At 41.8% G+C, this 19,515-nt stretch overlaps 1 protein-coding gene across 7 annotated transcripts in view; it reads left to right on the top strand.

Annotated features, from left to right (window-relative positions):
* The window catches only part of INPP5A (inositol polyphosphate-5-phosphatase A), a 331,577-nt gene that overhangs the window by 208,369 nt on the left and 103,693 nt on the right, over window positions 1-19,515 (top strand). For all 7 annotated transcript variants that reach the window (XR_014789433.1, XM_084845928.1, XM_084845927.1 and 4 more), the window contains one exon: window positions 14,337-14,421. Coding sequence is in view for 6 of the 7 variants with exons in the window: in XM_084845928.1 (XP_084702054.1) it covers window positions 14,337-14,421 (85 nt within the window). In the remaining variant the exon portion in view is untranslated. The remainder of the gene's footprint in view (window positions 1-14,336; window positions 14,422-19,515) is intronic.

The following is a 19,515-nucleotide window of genomic DNA, read 5'->3' as shown; positions in this document are numbered from 1 at the left end:
CACAGAACAGAATCCAGCACATAGAGAAATACAATCTAGGCCACAATTTAAAGAGCCATGGGTGTTATCCAATGTCACACAAGTGGGAAAAAGTACAAGAGGTGTTGTTCTGTTAGTGGTTGTATGTTTGCTAGTGGTTGCCTAATGCAATGAAGTAATGAGTTCCGAAAGCGCTCGTGCAATGGCTTGGATCTGACACTTGTGCAAAGATGAAAATTGGGTTTCCACAAGCAGTAGAAGTTTTACACTGAAGTTGGATACAACTTCAGGTGATTAGCTCCATGCACAGCCAGGGAATCTTCACACCCAGTTTGTAAAGCAGTGCAAAAGACAGAGATTTACTTGCATAGGTTTTCATCCACTTAAAGGGCTTGGTTGGCTGTGACCTTAATTTGAAAGTTTATGCTAGACTTTCTTGTGATCAGAAAAGATGTCTAACATTTCTTTTTCCCTAGTTCTTCCATCGCTACAGGCATAATTAAGCCATTGCTCTGAATTTATTTAATGGATTATGCACTGGGGTTTTAGAACAAAAGGGGGCATTTTTTTCCTCATTCCTGGACTGTATAGATCATACATTTATGTTTCAAGAGGTCTAGTGCAGGGCTTAGAGCCCTCAAATTACAGTTTACCTCCAAACCAGAATTAGAAACATGGTATCTAAATGGCAACTTTCAATTCTAGTTTGGTTTCCAGTAACCATAGTTAACCCAATTCAGACATAATGACAAACCATAGTCATAACAAACCAGGAAATGAAAGAGGGAATTGAAGCACATGAGGGGAAGAAGGCGGAGGGAATGTGGGAGCCCAAGGCACAGTACCAACGGCCAAACCATGATTTAGCCATGACACCTGAAGCAGGCCATTGTTGCTCAGATCCAGCAAGGAAGGGCAGAAGCAGGCTTTCCTGCACAGATACTCTTGCTAGAACAGAGTTCTGCATTCAGAGATACCTCTGGCTAGATGCCGGCTAGATCTCAGCATTGATAAGATGTATGTGTGGATGCATATCTAAAATGTACAAATTCATCAACACTACACAATGTAGATCTGTCTCTGTGATGTAGATGCAAATGCGCCCCCTCATCTACTTGCTAGGACCACTATACGTGTGTGTGTGTGTGTGCGGGTGGAGTTGGAGCATTGTGCCACCTCTCTGGAACTTCCTCCCCAGGGAGATCTGCCTAGCTCCTTTGTTTTATTCTTTCTGCCCGTAGTGTTGAACCTCTTTCAGCCCAAGGGCTGAATTCAGTCTTGGAGATGCTCTCAGGGGCTGCATTCCAGTGGTGGGTGGGGCCAAAGGCTCAAAAGGGCAGGGCCAAAAATACCAACGTATTTTAGCTTAAAGCTGTTGCTGCCTTTCAACCTTTTCGGGGGCAGAGTGCAAAAGTCAGGAAACTACCAGATGATCAGTGGTCGGAGGGAAGAGGGGCAGTGATCTGGGGAACTCCGGGCAGCTGGATTAGGACCCCAGACAGGGTGGATTTGGCCTGCAGGCCTGAGGTTTGACACCTCTGCTTTCCACCATCCTATAGAAACGAGATATTTCAAGAGGGCTTTTTTTAGGACTTGTGGAGGTTAAGAAATATTGATGACTGCATTTTGGTTTCTGTTTGTTTGGAAAGCACAGTTGCTATTCTGATAAAATATTTTGTCGGTTGGTTTAATTATTTGCACAATATTTTCAGTACTTTTTATGAAAACACACTCTTTATAACCTTAATAATAAATAATCAAAAACCAAACCACCTACATATAAACCACCACCTATCTGGACAGAGACAACCTGGTTTCAGTTGTCTATGCTCTGGTAACCTCCAAGTTAGATTACGGCAATGCGCTTTATGTGGGGCTGCCTTTGAAGACAGTTTGGAAGCTGCAACGTTTGCAAAATGCAGCGGCCAGATTGTTAACTGGGACTAGAAGGTCCACACATATGGCCCGCTTGCACTGGTTGCCTATATGCCTGTGAGCTCAATTCAAGGTGCTGGTTTTAACCTATAAAGCTCTATACAGCTTGGGATCACAATACCTGATGGCACGCTTCTCCCAAAATAAACCTACCCATACACTACGTTCAGCATCTAAGGTCCTCCTCCGAGTGCCTTCTCCAAGGGAAGCTCAGAAGGCAGCAATGAGGGAGAGGGCCTTCTCAATGGTGGCCCCCCATCTGTGGAACAAGCTCTCTGATGCGGTCCACCTGCACCAACATTATTATCTTTTCAGTGCCATTATTCTCTTTTCCCAAGCATTTGACAGCACATAATGAATTTTAAGGGCTCCCGGATGTGTCTTTAGTTATGACAGACTGTTCAAAGTTGTTTTTAGTTATATGTTGTTTGTGCATATTGTCTGTGTGCTTTTATGTAAATGGCTTTTAAACTTTTTATATTGTATTTAACGTTTTAACTTCTGTAAAACGTCCAGAGAGCTTCAGCTATGGGATGGTATAGAGATGTAATTAATAACAACAACAACAACAAAACTAAGTGTGCACCAGTTTTTTTTGCAGGTGGGTGGGTGAGGTGACTATGTTTCTGGATGGGCATCTATTTATTTTATTTTATTTTATTTTCACACTTCAGAATCCAAATCTGAGCCAAAATAGTGATCCCAGCTTTTGTAGTTTAGGACTGAACTAGATAGTATGCCTCCCACAGGCACAGAATCTGTTCAGCTTGAAACCACTGGCAGATCAGTAGTAGCAAACCTTTGCAGACCTACATTGAATCTGACCTCATGAAGACAGAATTTCCACACATTTCCTTTTGTGATTTTTTCCCCCTGCCCACTAGTAGTGGGGAATGTATTATATTTCTTGAAAGTTCAGATTTACACCTTTCTGATGGTGGTCACAAATGTGGATTTTATCAGTCTGTATGCAACCATCTGAAGCTGCAAATGGCTCCCTGGCACATTTATGCCATGTGTATAGTTGGGAAAAGGTATAGTTGTTGCATATTAATATTAAAAGCATAGTTGTTGCATGTTAATTCCTGCACCAAAGACCACTAAAAAAGTGAAGCATCAGACAGTTAATCAAGGTGTAATTATCATTATATTGCTCATCTACTTTGATTTGTTAATCCTGAGCTGGAGACATAGCATTGAAATTAATATACCACAAGTGTGCGTCTTAAAGATAGGAATAGTAGTTAACTGGCCACTAAATCCAAAGTTTCCATACCTTGCTTATCCAGTTATTTCTACTGGAGCTCCTAGTGTGGGGCCACAGAATAGTCTTAGCACACAGGTTTGTACTTTGAAATCATGGAGTCAGTCTTGTAAGTGAACCACTTCCCTACAAACCTATGAACTGCACATTTGGTTTTGAAGCCTTTGTGTAGTATAAGCATTCTATTACAGGGAAACAATTCACATTTATAGCAGCCTTACCCGTTACAATGGGAGTACTGTTTTATTGAAGCAGAATTGACAAGTACTTATATCATTATACATATCTAACGTTGCATTAGGTGAATGTCAGTGTCAGATAAGATCATGGTTTTGTCAATAGAATGGAAATACCGTTCAGACTAGAGAGAGCTATTTTTCCAGCTCTAAAAATTGATTTTTATAGCTCTTCTTGTAATCCTTTCCCTGAATTACATATATATTATTGATGTGGTCTTTCTTGCCATCTTAATATCTGCTGACATGGTAATTAATTTAAAAAATATAGCCTTTTTTTTGTTCATGTGGCACTATATTGAAATTAAAAGTGAACTCACATATTAGTTAAACAGCCCTGGCGAATACCCTGAGTATTAAGATGATTACCTAAGCCTCTTGACAACACCTTTCATCTTGTTGTTTGCTGCTTGACCTTTTGAAATGTTTTTGTGTTATTAATAGGTTTCGGCTATTATATCAAAAAGCAAGAGGTTCAAGAATATGATAAAGTTAAGCTTTTTAACGTCAGTATTACAACGTTCAAACATGCCAGTGAAAGCACTTACATTAGGCCTTTTTTGGTTTCTCTTAGACTGTCGCTAATTAATTTTTTCGCTTTAAGAAATAATTGTTTCTAGACCGTCTCCCTAATACATTATGCAGGCCATGTTTAGCAACAAGTGGAATTGCTCAAAATGACAAACAGTGCCAGTTGTTACGGGATTTTTGTAAGAAATAAAGGACATAGGAAAAAGCTCTGCTAGATCAGTCCAAAGGCCTGTCTAGTCCAGTATCCTCTTTCCCACAGTAGCCAACCAGCTACCTCTGGGATGTCCACAAGCAGGACATGAAGGCAATATCCTTCTTTCACTGATGTTTCCCCACAACTAGCATTCAGCAACTAGCCTTTGCTATCCTTATCCTCATGAATTTCACTAATACACTTTCAAAGCCATCTAAGTTGGTGGCCATCCCCATATCTTGTGGCTGTGAATGCCATAGTTCAACTGTGTGCTGTGTGAAGGAGTACTTCCTTTTGGCCTTTATATCTCTCTCACCATTCAGCAGCATTGGATCATCCTGGGTTCTGGTATTATGAGAGAGGGAGGGAAAGTTTTTCTCTCCACTTTCTCCACAATATGTGGAGTTTTATATATCTCGATCATGTCCCCCCTCTCCTACTTACTTGCCTTTGTTTCTAAACTTTAAAAGGCTTGTCATATCATCTTCTTGTAGGTGAGCTGTTCTAGCTGCTTGATATGGTTTGGTTGCCCCTTTCTGCACCTTTGCCAGCTCTACAACATCAGATGCAGTAACCAGAACTGTGCACCGTATTCCAAGTTGGATCACAATGTAGATTTATATAAAGGTCTGATCCAACATGGCTCTTCTTATTTTCTCCCAAATTCATACAATCAGTACGTGTTTCCCCACAGTCTCTGAAAGTGAGAATCTCTGAACCTCAGAAGGGATAGCATGGAGGGCATTCAGCTGTGTGAATCCACTGTATGATGAGTGGAACAACAAACACCAGCGTAACACTTCATATATAACTGAACCACATTGGGTTGTATTATGCTTTAAAAAAAAAAAAAAATTTACTAGCCAGGATCCAAAGTGTTGCTTGGGTTCATACAAGAGGGTTTTTGGTTTGATTGTTTCTTCAAATAGCAGGCCTACATGCCATACCCCAATTGTTTTGGCAAGTCCTTCAGATTCAAGAGCAGTTTGCCATGGTGGGAATGGTGAGAAGTTGCTGTTTGGGGTGGGTGGGAACCTAAAGCCCACTCAGGCTCACAGGACTAACATACGAATCTGTCTTATACTAGGCCAGGCTGTTTATCGATCTAGCATTATTGTCTACTTGGAGTTAAAGCAGCTCTCTAAGAGGGTCTTAGGCAGAAGATCACCTGCTACCTGATCCTGGATATGCCAGGGACTGAACCTGGGTCCTTTTGCATGCAAAACATGTGCTCTACCACCAAGATATGGTCCCATCCCTGAAGAATGGATTTAATGGTTCTCTAGATCCAGGCTGCTATTTATTTAACGGGCAGGTTAAAGATCTGTAAAACAGAGCAAGGATCAGTAAAACTATCAAGACACAGAAGTGTTCTATAATGTTTTCCATTCCAAAAGCCTTCACGAAAGAAAAAGCCTTCTAGATGACTAAGGATTGGGCCAGGCCAGCCTGCCAGGGGGAAGGAGTAGCACAGCTGTCTCTCTACAACAGAGGAAGCCCTGCCCTTGTAGCAGCCAATCACTCTGAAAAGTGGCAAGGTCTTGCAACGGGCTTCCCCAGAAGATCTAAGAGTGTGAGTTCATGTGGAATGAGAAGTTCCTGCAAGCATTTAACAACCTTATTTCTGTCTATACTCCACGGTATAATTCCATTAGCTCTTAATCCCCCTTGTTATTCTAAGCATTCTCTTTCCTCTGCAGCTGAAACCTCTTACTAAACATACGTTAAATATAAAACAAATATAAAATGCAAAATCTTCTATCCACTAACCTTTCTGTGACCTTCATTCTGATACCGCACTGGGAGCCCCTTTCTTGTTTCCAAGAACAGTGGGGTTTCAGTGTCCTGCATGTATGCAAACACTCCTATTGTTTCTACTTATCTGAACTGCTTTCCAAACATTTCGATGAGAGTCTAGATGGTTCTTCTTGCATGATGAGACCTACTGCCGCATTAGTTTTACTAGATTTAAATTGAAAAAGACCCTTGGTTCAAAATTTAGATTAACTTTAAGTAGAGCAAGTAGTTTAAACAAAAAAAATCCCATACAAAAATGAATACTAAAGTGATAGTTAATTTATAATGTTGATTTGTCTCCCCTCAGTGCAACAATATTGTTTGATTTAAAAGTATTTCTTAGTTTTTTCAGTGAAAAAATGTTCTATAATCGCCACTTTAAAGGCAACTTTATAGATGTCAAGGTACCTTTTATGTCAGCTGCCTTGCTAAAGTCTTCAGATTTAATGTGCAGGACAGGATCTTCAAAATGGTAAAAAAGAAGAATATCCTTTTACATTTATGTTGAGGCGATTTGAAAACTCTGCTCTGAGCTTAGCACTGTATCTCAGCATTATATTATTTGTTTGAATTTCATGTTAAATATTTGCTCAAAATTATTTTTGTTGTGCCCAGTTTTTTTTTTATAACTTCTTTCATTGTTAACAAAGAATACTCTGCACTGCCGTATAACATCACTGCTTTCATTGATATACAAGGCACATACATATTGAGATATTTTGGTGCTCAGAAAAAATAGAAAAATAAATGTAATAGTGCATCTAATATTAATCTTTAACCTCCCAAGTTTTTAATATGATTAAAAAGGTGTTTGTGCAAATTAAATACTTTTGACCTCCAAACTGTTTCTTCCCTAGAAATGTGACAATGGCCCTCCTTTTCTCTCCTTCTATTCATCCTCTTTGGCCAGAGGTTGGGATTTTTTTTGTTTTGTTTTGTTATTCATTTAAAAAAAATGGGAGAAGAACCCTTTCAGTAGTCAAGCTAGGATGAATCGGCCAGGGGAAGCATGTTTATAGACTGTGTGAAGAACTTTGTCTTTGTGTGGGAATGTTGGTGACACTGTTACTGTTTGCCTGAATGAACTGCGATGACGTGTCTAATAAGGTATCCCGCTGAGCACCACAGCAGGCCTTTCTCAGACCTCCCACTTAATTCCATTCAGCTCCAGCCCAGTGTGGCTAATTTTTCCCATTCCCTCAATTCTTTTGGCCCCCTTACAAACAGAAAAGTCAACTTTTCACACCGAAGGCGAGATAAGTGCTTTAGGAAATAATCTTGTAAACAGAACGTTACCTTCTGACCTGCAGCTGATACCTTGACTTGGGACAAAACCCGCTAGCCTATTGCATTAGACATGGCTATTAAAGGAATAATGCAGCTGATCCTCCTTACAAAGTGCCCTGAGAAATGGTTTAGCCAGATCACTGTGCCTCTTGTCACACTGAATCATGTTCAGCAGCTCCCAACACACGCGCACACGCACACACATAGCTGATATGTAACTGCTTTCCTTCTCCCCCGCCGCCCTTTCCCAGCATCCTGTCCATCTTAGTGGCAGTATGTGAAGGAATAGATGGTGAAAGCAAATGAAAGTCAATTACATCTCTCTTTGTCTTATTATTCACTTGGAACACTGAGTGAATTTGAGGACATAAAATACATATTGCAGAAAAAAACTCGTACGGATCTTAACCATCTTGTTGCAAATTTTGAATGGCATTTACTGAATACACTTTAATTATATTAAAGAATACATCTCACTTTTGCATATAAAGAAATAGGGTTTGAAAATAGGGATGAAGCATCTGTGTGCGCACTTGCATGCATCTCTTGGAAGCATGACAATGGAACCATAGAACATTCCTCCACCCCCAGATTGCCATCATCACACCCAACACAGAAAACCATATCCAAAGTGTGCCCTGCCGAATGGGTGGGGCCAGGTACCTCTTGGGGCAGACCCATGGAGGCCATGAAGACCTGACCCACTCCCGACAAGGTGGCCTCAGCATATAGGATGAAGTCCTTCAGCCCAACAAGCTGGAAAGACTCCAGCATCACCCTTGGAATTACCCTGGCTAGCTCAGGAAGAGAGACTGCTGTGTGCCCTGCAGCATCCCCCAGTACAATTGCCAGGGGGCCATGTCCTAATCCACCAGTGCTGTTCTCTGAAAACAGCCCCCTAGGTAAGACTGAAACCACCATAATAATGCCTCCAGTCCCCAACCCACAGAGATGGCCCTGGAGGATACCAGGTCGATGGCACCGAAGGCTGCCAAATGACCAAGTAAGAGGGTCACACTCCTCCTATCTCCCTTTCAATAAAGGTCTTCGACCAGGGCGACCAAGTCCAATTCCCATAATGAGATCTGAACTCAGACTGGTGTAGGTCCAGATAATCTGTTTTCCTCCAGGAGAGTCTGCAGCTGAACAGCAGCCACCCTCTTGAGCACCATGCCCCAAAGCAGGTATTCACAATTGGTTGATAGTTGTCCAAACACCTCTGGGTCCAGGGTGGGTTTCCACAGGACCAGACGCACTACCTCCTCCTTGCACAATGATACACTTACCACACTCCAGACCCGCTCAGCTAGCTCAAATGTTATATTTTATCTGTCCTTCCTCTCGCTCCTGGGTTAACAGTTAAAGTGTTATTAGCCCTTATTACCTGGAGGAAGTTAGGTTACCCATGTCAGTTTTTGTATGATGTCACAAGTGACTCGCATAACTCTGATTTACCTATGGAATTGAGGGTGTGGAAGTCTGATCTAGTTACCCAAATCAAAGGGCTTAGGTTTTAAAGGGGGAAGAACAGACCAGTGTGAAATGTGTTATTTTGTGTTCACTAGATCTGGATAGGAATAGTATGGCTTACCAGCAGCTGACTGAAAGCTGGACTACTGAGGAAAGCCCCATTTGGCAACTCTAATGTTAGACTCTTTGCAACGTGATCTCAACAACAACAAACCCGAACTACCTTATTGCCTAGCCTTAGCCAGCGATATAATAAAACCATCTTGCGTACCAGCTTATTCCCCTATGAGCCAATGAGAACCCACAATGCAGGCTGGAATAGACAGAGATGTTGGAGGCCCTCGAAGCAGCTCTTTCCCACCACCTGTGTTTGGTTTGGGATCATCGGGGAGTGCTGGAGGGGGGGAATCTCAGTTCCCGAATGGCAGCAGATGTTAATAAATAGTCCTAGCAACCAGATTTTGACTCTGGATATCCTTGCACTGAGCCTGTCTTCCCCAACCTGATGCCCTCCAGATGCCTTCAACTCACATCATTCCCAACCAGTTGGAGTCCAACACATCTGGAAGGCACTAGGTTGGGGAAGCCTGACTGGAACTGTTCATTGGGAACAAAGGGTGGGGGTGAGGCTGAAGGGTAGTGGACTCCCTTCCCCACCCAAAAAAACCCCCACCCAAAAAAACCCCCACCCTAGGAACATTGAGTTTGCTAAGCCTTCACCTTCCTTATATAAATTTGGATAAATTGGAGCATCCCAGAATGTTCAAGGGCTTGATGGATGGATGCCTTAAGATTTTTCCGTAACAGCTTATGAATGTGAATCATGAGAAATTAATGATTCTGTCAAGAAGAAAATAGAAGCCCTGTTATATGATACTGCCAAAATGTCTTGTATATATCCAGGACAAATGGAAGATGAATACTTGCATGTTGTGCAAGGCAAGCATCTCTGGCTCTTTGAAATTAATCAATATCAGCTTGCATACTTAGGGCCAGCCAAACACAGAAATCTGTGAAAATCCACGCTTCAAAATTATCATGGAACAAATGATGGTGGTGACATTCCAAAAGAGGTGGAAAAGATTAGATCGAAGTGCGGCACATCAGGGGAATAACAGCAGCAGAGTGCAAAACCCCCTCTCAATTGCCTTAGAAGCGGCCTTTAAAAATTCCCTGGAATATATAAATAATTAGACCAGTTGTTGTTGTTCAGTCATTAAGTTGTGTCTGACTCTTCGTGACCCCATGGACCATAGCACGCCAGGCCTTCCTGTCCTCCTCTCTCTCCCGGAGCGTGCTGAAGTTCATATTCATTGCATCGGTGATGCTATCTAGCCGTCTCATCCTCTGCCATTCCCTTCTCCTTTTGCCTTCAATCTTTCTCAGCATCAGGGTCTTTTCCAGGGAGTTTTCTCTTTGCATTAGGTGGCCAAAATATTTGAGCTTCAGCTTCAGTATCTGTCCTTCCAATGAGCACTCAGGGTTGATTTCCTTTAGGATGGACTGATTTGACCTCCTTGCAGTCCAGGGGACTCGTAAGAGTCTTCTCCAGCACCACAGTTCGAAAGCATCAATTCTTTGGCGCTCAGCCTTCCTTATAGTCCAGCTCTCACAGCCATACGTTACTACTGGGAAAACCATAGCTTCGATTATGCGGACCTTTGTCGGCAAGGTGATGTCTCTGCTTCTTACTATGCTGTCTAGGTTGGCCATAGCTTTCCTCCCAAGGAGCAAGCACCTTTTAATTTCATGGCTACAGTCACCCTCTGCAGTGATCTTGGAGCCCAAGAAAATAAACTCTGTCACTGCTTCCGTAAGTAAATGTAAACCTTTCCTGTCTAAAAATACAAAAAGAAGATTTCACCATGCAGCTCTAGCATTTTCCGTTCTGTGCTGAAAGAATAGGTACACTGGCCCTATAAATCTTAATTTGCCATGCTATAATCAGTGGTTGTGTAGTAGCAGATGTAACGGGTAGGGCAGTACCACACAACATTGTTTTTCTTGCCAAAGCAATATTTTAATTATGGATGGAAGATCTGAGGCACTGATGTTCTGGCTCCTGCTCAACTCAAGCAGTCCTTTCAATGCAATTTATGGGAAATCACCAGTTACTGTTGTAAATGGCCACTGTGTTTGTCACAGACTATTTTTGTTTTTGTATTTCATTGCTACTTGACCTCACTGTTTATAATCTTTTCTCTACAGCCACGTGTATATATACCTGCCAGCTGATGGTAATATTTCATGTATCTCATAAAGTGGACTTTAGTCCACAAGAACTTATGCCCTAATAAGTTGTCTAGTCTTTAAATTGCTCTTTGTTGTTGGTTTTTGCTGCAACAGCATTGACCCAGTAGTACTGTCTACTCTGACTAGCTCTCTGGAAGAGGTATTTCCCAGCCCTACTCCATAAGAAACCTTTTGTAACTGGAGATCTCAAGTATTGAACCTCATACCTTATTTATTCAGAATATGTGCTCTACTCTAGAGCCATGATCACTTCCAGCTACAATGAACTTGTGTGTGTGTTGAGAGATATCAACTGTACCCTCATTCTAGTGGTGGATCCTGTAACTTGATCAACTACTTTGGCAGCATTATAGAATTGCGTTGTAAGTCTTGTAGATACGTTACAGTATTTTTGATAATGTGATACAGACTTCAGATAAGAATTGTGTGAAAGTAGCACTAGTTCTTCCCACTGATAAACATTAAATTAATGCTGGTGACATGGCTTGGCTGCTTTCTTTTCTACACCATTGAAATTTATCACTCGATTAGGTGATTAACTGCCACCTTTTATAGGAAATGTTGATTCATGGCATGTTCAAAAGGAAATTGTAATGTAGGATTACAATAAAGCAACTTCTAAAACTCTCCAGTCTTGTTAGGGTGTGGGTGGGCCCCCTACATATATTTGATATTTGATGAGGTATAGAGATTTATAGTTGTTAACTACAAAAACCTAAAGGATATTTCGTGTCCCATTCTGGGATTCCTTGAGGCTCACAGGGAAGCTGGTAGCATCTGATGATAATCAAATAAAGGCAGAAAGAAAATAGGACCTTGGATAGCTCCAAGTAGGTCCTGCTGGCTTGAACTCTCTCCTACTAAAACAATAGGAAGATGTTGTCTCAGTGCTGACGAGATCTGTAGTGTGGTCAGTTGCACATCCTGGAGGAGCTGAATGGACTGTTAGAGGGCCCTTGCCTGATTTTTTACCATGAGATTTCTGCAAGGCTGGGGAGATGGAGTTTCTCCTGAAACAGAGGATGAGGACAGGGCTGTGTCATCTGGACAGAGGGCCCTGCATAAAGCACTGACTGTCCTACCCTCAAGGGAGAAGCCTATGGCTCATTCTCATCAGAAGGCTCTGCCGCACATTGGAAGGTCTGACAGTTGGAGGTCATGACATGTTGCTCGTTCCAACCCATTCATCTATTTGAGATCAAAGCACCACTGTAGAATGAATCAGGCACCCTCTGATGCCCCACCCTCCTTTGGGAAACTGCTTAATGCTAATTCTTTCACTAAGTAGTAGACCAGTTTTATATTCCTTTCTAGCCTTCAGGATTGTCTACTTTTTGCAACAGATAATTTTCCCATGAGAAAAGCAATATATATAGGTGAGGTCTCACTTGTTGCTGAACTGGGTTTAGAAGTAGTAAAACTGCTTTGGAAAACTTTTTCGTTCCAAAGTTGAAGAATCATAATATTGCAAGAATGAAAAGAACCTTCAAAAATAAGGATATTGGAGGCTTCCGTTTTTGTGGGGGGGTGAAGTTCGACAGATTTCTTCCAGTTTGGCCCCACAGATTTCAAGCCAGTATGCAGATTTTTGATATTTTTTTTTTCATGGTGGCAATTTGTGCATTTCTTTTCCCCCGGGTTCCGCCATTTGTGCAAATTGTAATTTGCGCACTCTTAAAAAAAAACATGGGTCTTGAAATGTGTGCAAATGTTGTCATAATTTAAAAACTTTATCGCCACTCTTGAGCAACTGAGCAGCATCGCAGGTCCGCCTGTATCCGCAATGTAGCCCTGCAGGCATGTTCCCCTCTTGTCAATATCCTTGTCAGTTTCATCCTCTCCACATTTCTTGGTCTAACCAGCAGAGCCACATTCTGTTCTTGTCAAACAAACTGTCAACCCCCCCCCCCCACTCGGGAGGTGCTGCCACAGTTACTGCAAATGGAAGCTAGGAAAAGGGGTTGCAGGTGACATCTGTGTTAAAAGCACTTACTTGAGACTCAGGCAAGGGTGCAATGGGAGTGGGCACCCCCAAGTGTCAGTTCAACACTTCAAACCTGAGGATCAGGTTGCCAAGTGGACAGTCTGCTCCCTTTTTCCTGAGCTGTCTGTGGGTGATTTGATAGCTGTCAGTGTCAAGCGGGCACAAATTTCTCAGAATGGCTTTCCCAGCGACAGACATCCCTACTCATAAATCTCATTTGAAATTTATCCCTTTCACTTTGAGGTTCATTTCTAGTAGGAATAGTAGTACATACCTATTTTTAATTATTGTTACTGCTGTTAATAATAATAATTCCCTGTATTTTTGAAGTTCAGATACGAATGTGGATTTTTATATAGCCAAAACAGCACTATCCACTCTACACTGCAACAGTTTGTTACAGGTCCCACATGTACATTTTATTATTGCTTTAATATTTTTCCAAAATAATGAAGTTCATTACCCCCTCCAAGAAACTGGGGTTTGTCTTCAACTATTAGTTTATAGTGGTTTGTTGTTAATCACTTTCTGTAATTTTTGGAGATGAGCAGAAAAGTTAACAACTGTGGCAAACATTTTTTCCGTATCACATAGTGATCCCTGCACTCACAATACATTGAGATCTACACAGAACTGAGTTGTTTGAAACCACCATCATATGATGGACTCAGAGGTCTCTACAGTTTCAGAAACCAAGAGTAGTGCTATTGCAGTTCCATCATTCATTGGAACCCTTCTGACAGCACAATTACATTTGTATGCCCTTGCACATTGACTACTAATCAGTTCACAGTGGAGAAAAGGAAAGTTATCTGAAACCACTTGAAGCCTCACTTCACACATTTTACTGCCTGATAGGCTCTACATTTGAGGCACGCTGATGACTGAAGTTATCCACATTAACGACTAGCCTTAGCTTGTTTGTTGCTTGTGGCTAAAAAGATAAGCTTGCCCTCTACAAACACACATGCCAGATATGTGCATGCGGTCATCATCCTTTTTTGACAGTGGCAGAGAAGTGTCTCCAGGATGGTTTTGTGCATGTACGATGCACAGAAGCCTCTTAGAGCAGTTATTCTAAGATAGCCTCTCCCAACCTAGTGCCTTGCAGATGTTTTAGACTCCAGCTCTCATCATCCTTGACTATAGGTCATGCTGGCTGTGGCTGATGGGAGCTGTAGTCCAAAACATTTGCAGGGCACCAGGCTGGGGAAGGTTTTTCAAAGGAGCTTGTGAGCAGTATGCATGCCCATTGCCACCTTGGAGACATCTTCCCACCACCATCCTTGGCTCATTTTTAGTGACAGATTAATGAACAATTTGTATCACATATTGTAAAGGTTATGTTATTTCACATACAGCTGAGCATACTGTATTTAATTTTTCTTTTCTTGTATGCCTTTCCAGAATTATAGATCAGCGGTTTGAGAGAGTTTCATATTTTGTCTTTGGAGATTTCAACTTTCGACTGGATGCAAAGTCAGTGGTAGAGGTAGGACTTCTCCTTTCTTTACATCTGGACCCCATTCAGGTTTCTTCATTTTTAAAAAGAATGCTTAAGGGACTTAGGTTTGTATTAAATTTGCAGAAAAATACATCCTGTAATAGAGAGATTTTTCATGACCATCAGAAATGTTCAATCTGGGTGTCCTCTCTCCCTGCTGTAATGCTACATGTCCACTTAATATCTTGTAGCTGAAGAAGACTAGCTGATAAAATGTGAGTGATCAAAAGCAAATTGCAACATTGTGTTGCTGATCCATGCTGCAGTGACAGAGAAAGAAGTTTCTTTTCTGATGCCATACAAACTCCATGAGAGCCAAAATTGGCTAGTCTGGTCAGATAAAGATGTTTAAATAACTAAAATAGCATTCATGAAGTACTGTTCAGTGGAGATGTTCTGAGTAGTGAATGTCCTGGTAAATCTGGTTTGTGTGTGCATGAAGGAAAATATGTGTTTGCCACTTACTTTTCAGACAAATCTAGCATGACCTGGGAATAGACAGTTTGGCTACAGAGTCAGAACTTGGAGCAGTATCCAGTCAGACACTAGCACTAATGTAAATTACATTGCAGCAGCATAAGAAACCTCTAGCACAACCCTAATAGCATTAGCTGGTGCGCCGAGATTCCCCAGAAAACCGGTTGCACCAGTGGCATTGCACTATCCTTACACTAGCACAAGGTGATTTATCTTAGCTGCCCTTGGTTTCAGCCTTTCTCTTTTTGTGTGTGTCAGTTGTGTGCGGCCCACCACTGCAGAATTGTTGCTGCCACACAGCCAGGGGTCCAAGTAACATATCAATCTGGCACAGCCCTGGACATGACTTTAAAACAGATGAAAACTGGACTGGGTGCCATCTGATGGTGTTACCTCAGCAAACTAGAGAGTACATGGCTGAGATGGGATTTCAGCTAGAGGCTTCCAGGTTCACAGCTCACACTTGTCTTAGTCGCTGTGCTACACCAGCTCTTGGCATATCAAATATTTCAGTCTCCCATGCTGAGTCATTCCTTCAGTAGTGCAAGCTCAAGTAAGTTCAAAATCTCAGTTTTAAAAAAGGATTTTTTCTTATAGTGTTTTTTCTAATTACCTGGCACAGAAACTGCAGTTCAGATTGTAGGCTTAAAATTATTTGTGTTTAGAAAGAAAAAAAAAAGGAAGGAAGGAAGGGCCTCCTCATCTCTTCCTTCAACCTGCAATAAATTCCAGCCAGCATGTGAATTGCACAACAAAAACCTTGTAATGGGAAATACTCATAATAACCTTCCTCAACCCAGATGTGGCTCTTTTCATTTCTAGAGTGCTTTATGAACATTAATTAAAGTTTGCTACATCCATACATCTAAGTCTTAGAGACAAAGTGCAGTTTACACATGAATCAAGTTTTTATTCTTGTCAGTTGTAACAAGCCTATAAAGAAAGATTGCAAATCCTTTACACTACCTTAACAAGAAAACAGTACATATCACCCAGTTTTGGTTTTGTGATACGTAACACTTCTGTGATAGATCCTATTATTATAATGGATAAAGAAGGGAGATTTGTTAGGGTTTTTCTGGGAACATAGATGGACAGGGTTCCATGAACCCGCTCGCATGCTTGCCAGCAGCAAGCATCCCTCCTCCATCTGCCAAGTGCCCCTAAAAAGCCTTGCTTGTGGGAGAGGCATGGCCATTCCTTTCCTCCCCCTCCTTTGTGGAGGAAAGGAGAGGTAGTTTCCCTTCCTCATGCTGCTGTATCCTGCAAAATCTCAACAGGAAGGGAGAGACACCACTCCTCCTTTCCTCTACAAAGGAAGAAGAGGGGTGAATGCTTCCACTTACTATTGGCCTTTTGTAGGACACGTCAGCGGCAGCAGCCTGGCACAAGGGCAAATCCTTTCCCCAAGGTCTTTATACATACTACTGGCTTCAGGGAACTGAGGAGTCACAAATAATGAGATCACAAATAATGAGCTAGGCTAGTAAACCAAGCCTAACATTTGTGGATCCCTTTAGCCTAGAATTCCTCATAAAATCTATGGCATTGATATCTAGTTAAATGCTCAGCTATAACAACTGAAATGCTGAACTATAAGTATGATAAGAACATGGGAGTTGCCATGCTGAAAAACAGCACTGGTATGTCTAGTTCATCATTCTGGGTACGTATACATGGACATGGATGAGGGCGTTCTTATGATGAGTTCTACTTAATGGCCACATGAGTCAGTTATTTCTCAGATGCCCCTGTGGACACTTGTGGCTATGCCAGTATGGGAGCCAGTGTAGTATAGTGGCTAGAAGCATAGACCTATATTCCAATTCCTATTCAGCCATAAAGTTCAGCCTACCCTAATTCACAAGATAGCTGTAAACATAAAACAGGAGAGGGAACCATGCCTGCTTCCCTGAGCACCTTGGAGGAACAGTGGGATACATATGGAATAAGTTGCTATCCTATTCTTCCGTTCCTCCCATGCTCTCCTACCTTTCCTGGAGTGGACTCTTGCATTACCTTCTGTGGAGTGGAGTACCATGGCAAAGCTGCTTCCTTGTGGCTGGCACCCACACTGCACTGGTGTTTGTAATCAGGGCTGGCCCTACCATTAGGCGGAGTGAAACAGCTGCCTCAGGCAACAGACTTCGGGTGTCATGAAATAGCAGAAAATTGTTAGTTATTTACTTGGTTATAATTGTATTTTTACTGCCAAGGATAGGGAGATGTGCTTGTGGTTGTTTTGTTGTTGTTCTAGTTTTGCCTCATGTGCCAAAATATCTGCAGTATGGCTCGCTTTGGCTACACTTGGGTGGATAGGGGGCACCATTTCCTGCTCTGCATCAGGTAGCAAAATGCCTTGGGCTGACCCTGTTGTAACATGTGGCTAAACCGGATCATGTTGGGACCAAGGTAGTGTCAAAGTGAGGACAAAGTGATACTGGTATTGGAAGTACCACATGATTCAGCCTATCTATGTGTTATTCATTTAGTGCTGGAGCTGACTGGAGGGGATTGGCTTCACCATGGTAACCATCTTGCAAAGTATCATAAATTAGCTCTTAACTCATTGCACATATTATATGTAACTAAATATAACACATTTTCCTCTTTTAATCTATTTGCCCCATCCATTTAAACAGATTTCCTCAGGAGTGTCATCGCATATGTAGGTAATATAAGAAATTCCAACTGAGGCAGATTTGATGCATTGAACTATTAGATCTTCCTACCTAAACAGCAGCACAAGGCAGTATATTTCCAAAGACATTCTCAGCAGAGCTACTGAAAGTGAAGATATATGGGTTTCAAAAATAGATTTTCTACGCTCATATGGAGTGACATAAATCAGCTGGCACATTATTGGCCGTATTAAATTATAATTAAGACATAATAAATCATTATTCAAGGTTTTAGGGGTAGGGGAAGATTACTTGAAAGCATTAGTACGTCTTTACTATACAATTTTGTTTCACTATCCAGGAGAGACAGTCATGGATGATCCTGGGAGGATGATGGGAGCTATAGTCCAAAACATCTGGAGGGCACCCGGCTGGGGAAGGCTGATCTAGAACTTTGCACAAGCACTGGTTTGTGCACAGAGCCCACGCACGTGTGAAAGGCGGTTTTACTTTCAGTGGAGACAGCAAAGCAAAGCATATGCAGATCTGTTCTCCATTGAAATTAAGAGCGTAGCACTTGTGGATGAAAGGGTGTTTTGTATACATTGCCACTTCTGCACATGGGTCACATGTGGATTGAGCGTCTAAATTCATCCTACAAGAGCTTGTTTATTTGCATTCACCAGAGTACCACCAGAGGACTAGATGCATACTTCTGCTAGACCATTGGAAACTACACTGCTGCTGTTAAATTACATTTCTTTAAGTACAATTCTATGCATGTTTAGACAGAAAAAGTCCTACAACTCCCAGCATTCCGGCTGGGGAATGCTTAGAGTTGTAGAACTTTTTTTAAATCTAAAAACATACATAGAATTGCACCCTTAGATGCCTTCCTCAAAACAAAACAAAACAAAACAAACCCTAAAGGTGACTTACAACAAAAATGTAAAAATCCAAACTTTAATACAGCTAAACCCTCAGTAATCATAAGCAACACACTCTATTGATATGTCATCAAATGCTGCTGAATAGAGGAGAGTCTTAAGCTGGTGCCCCCCAAAATGACAGTGTTTGTGCCAAGTGGGCCTCGCTGGGGAGAGCATTTCATCCTTGGAGCCCCCCCCCCCCCCCCGCAAAAAAAGCACCTTAAGGTATTTTGCTGATAAGGTTACAGCTGTTGTTTTTCTTTGGGCTATCTGTGGATTTTAATTAATCTGGGAACTGCTGTAACTGAAAGACATGATGTTGAATTGGGTTGATCTGCACCTCAATAACATTTTTATTCCACAAATCCAAGCATCATTCATGATCATATCCAGCTTATGACCGCATTCAAGTATAAGACACCCCCCTCAAAGAAAGAAGTATTGCATTACAATACACTTTAATGATATTTGGGACTCTGCAGACTTGTAGCATCTGTACTTGGGCAAGAAGTGATTACTGAACCAGCTGCAGTTCAGGACATAGCCTTTACAACTTCTGCCTGGCCTTCTTCTTTCACTCTCATCCAACTCCTTGGGTTTCACCCATACTTCCTGTGAGGTATTTGGAACCACAGTTCAATGTTGCTGCATAGAGCAGACCTGCACCCCAATAAAACTTTATTTGGAAGGAGATTCCAATAATTGCAAAGATGTGTTTGCACAAAATTAAAAAAAGTGGAGCGTTTGTGAGCTGCAATTCTCTGTTGAGGGCAGCACCTGAAGCACCTTACAAAGCCTTTTAAATGGCTGGCAGTAATAACACAACCCACCTGTTGCTTTTTCAGTGAGGATTCCTGGCAAAGACTTGATGTTGCTCAAATTGATGTGGGAATAATTTCCTTGGGGTTGGAGGGGGGTGGGAATGCCCTTTGTAACGCAAACATCTGCCAGATTGTTAGCTCTAGTGGCCACTGTGTTGCTGTAGCAATAAGCCACCAAAGTTTGACTTTGAGCTAAAAGCTTTCTGGTAACTCCCCAGTCTACCCCGACTACAT

Source organism: Heloderma suspectum, chromosome 3 (assembly GCF_057233095.1).
Source record: "Heloderma suspectum isolate Gila_16-S chromosome 3, 16-S_ref, whole genome shotgun sequence".
NCBI classification, from domain to species: domain Eukaryota; kingdom Metazoa; phylum Chordata; class Lepidosauria; order Squamata; family Helodermatidae; genus Heloderma; species Heloderma suspectum.
Note: the sequence above shows the minus strand (reverse complement) of the source record. Positions and strands in the feature narration are given on the sequence as shown.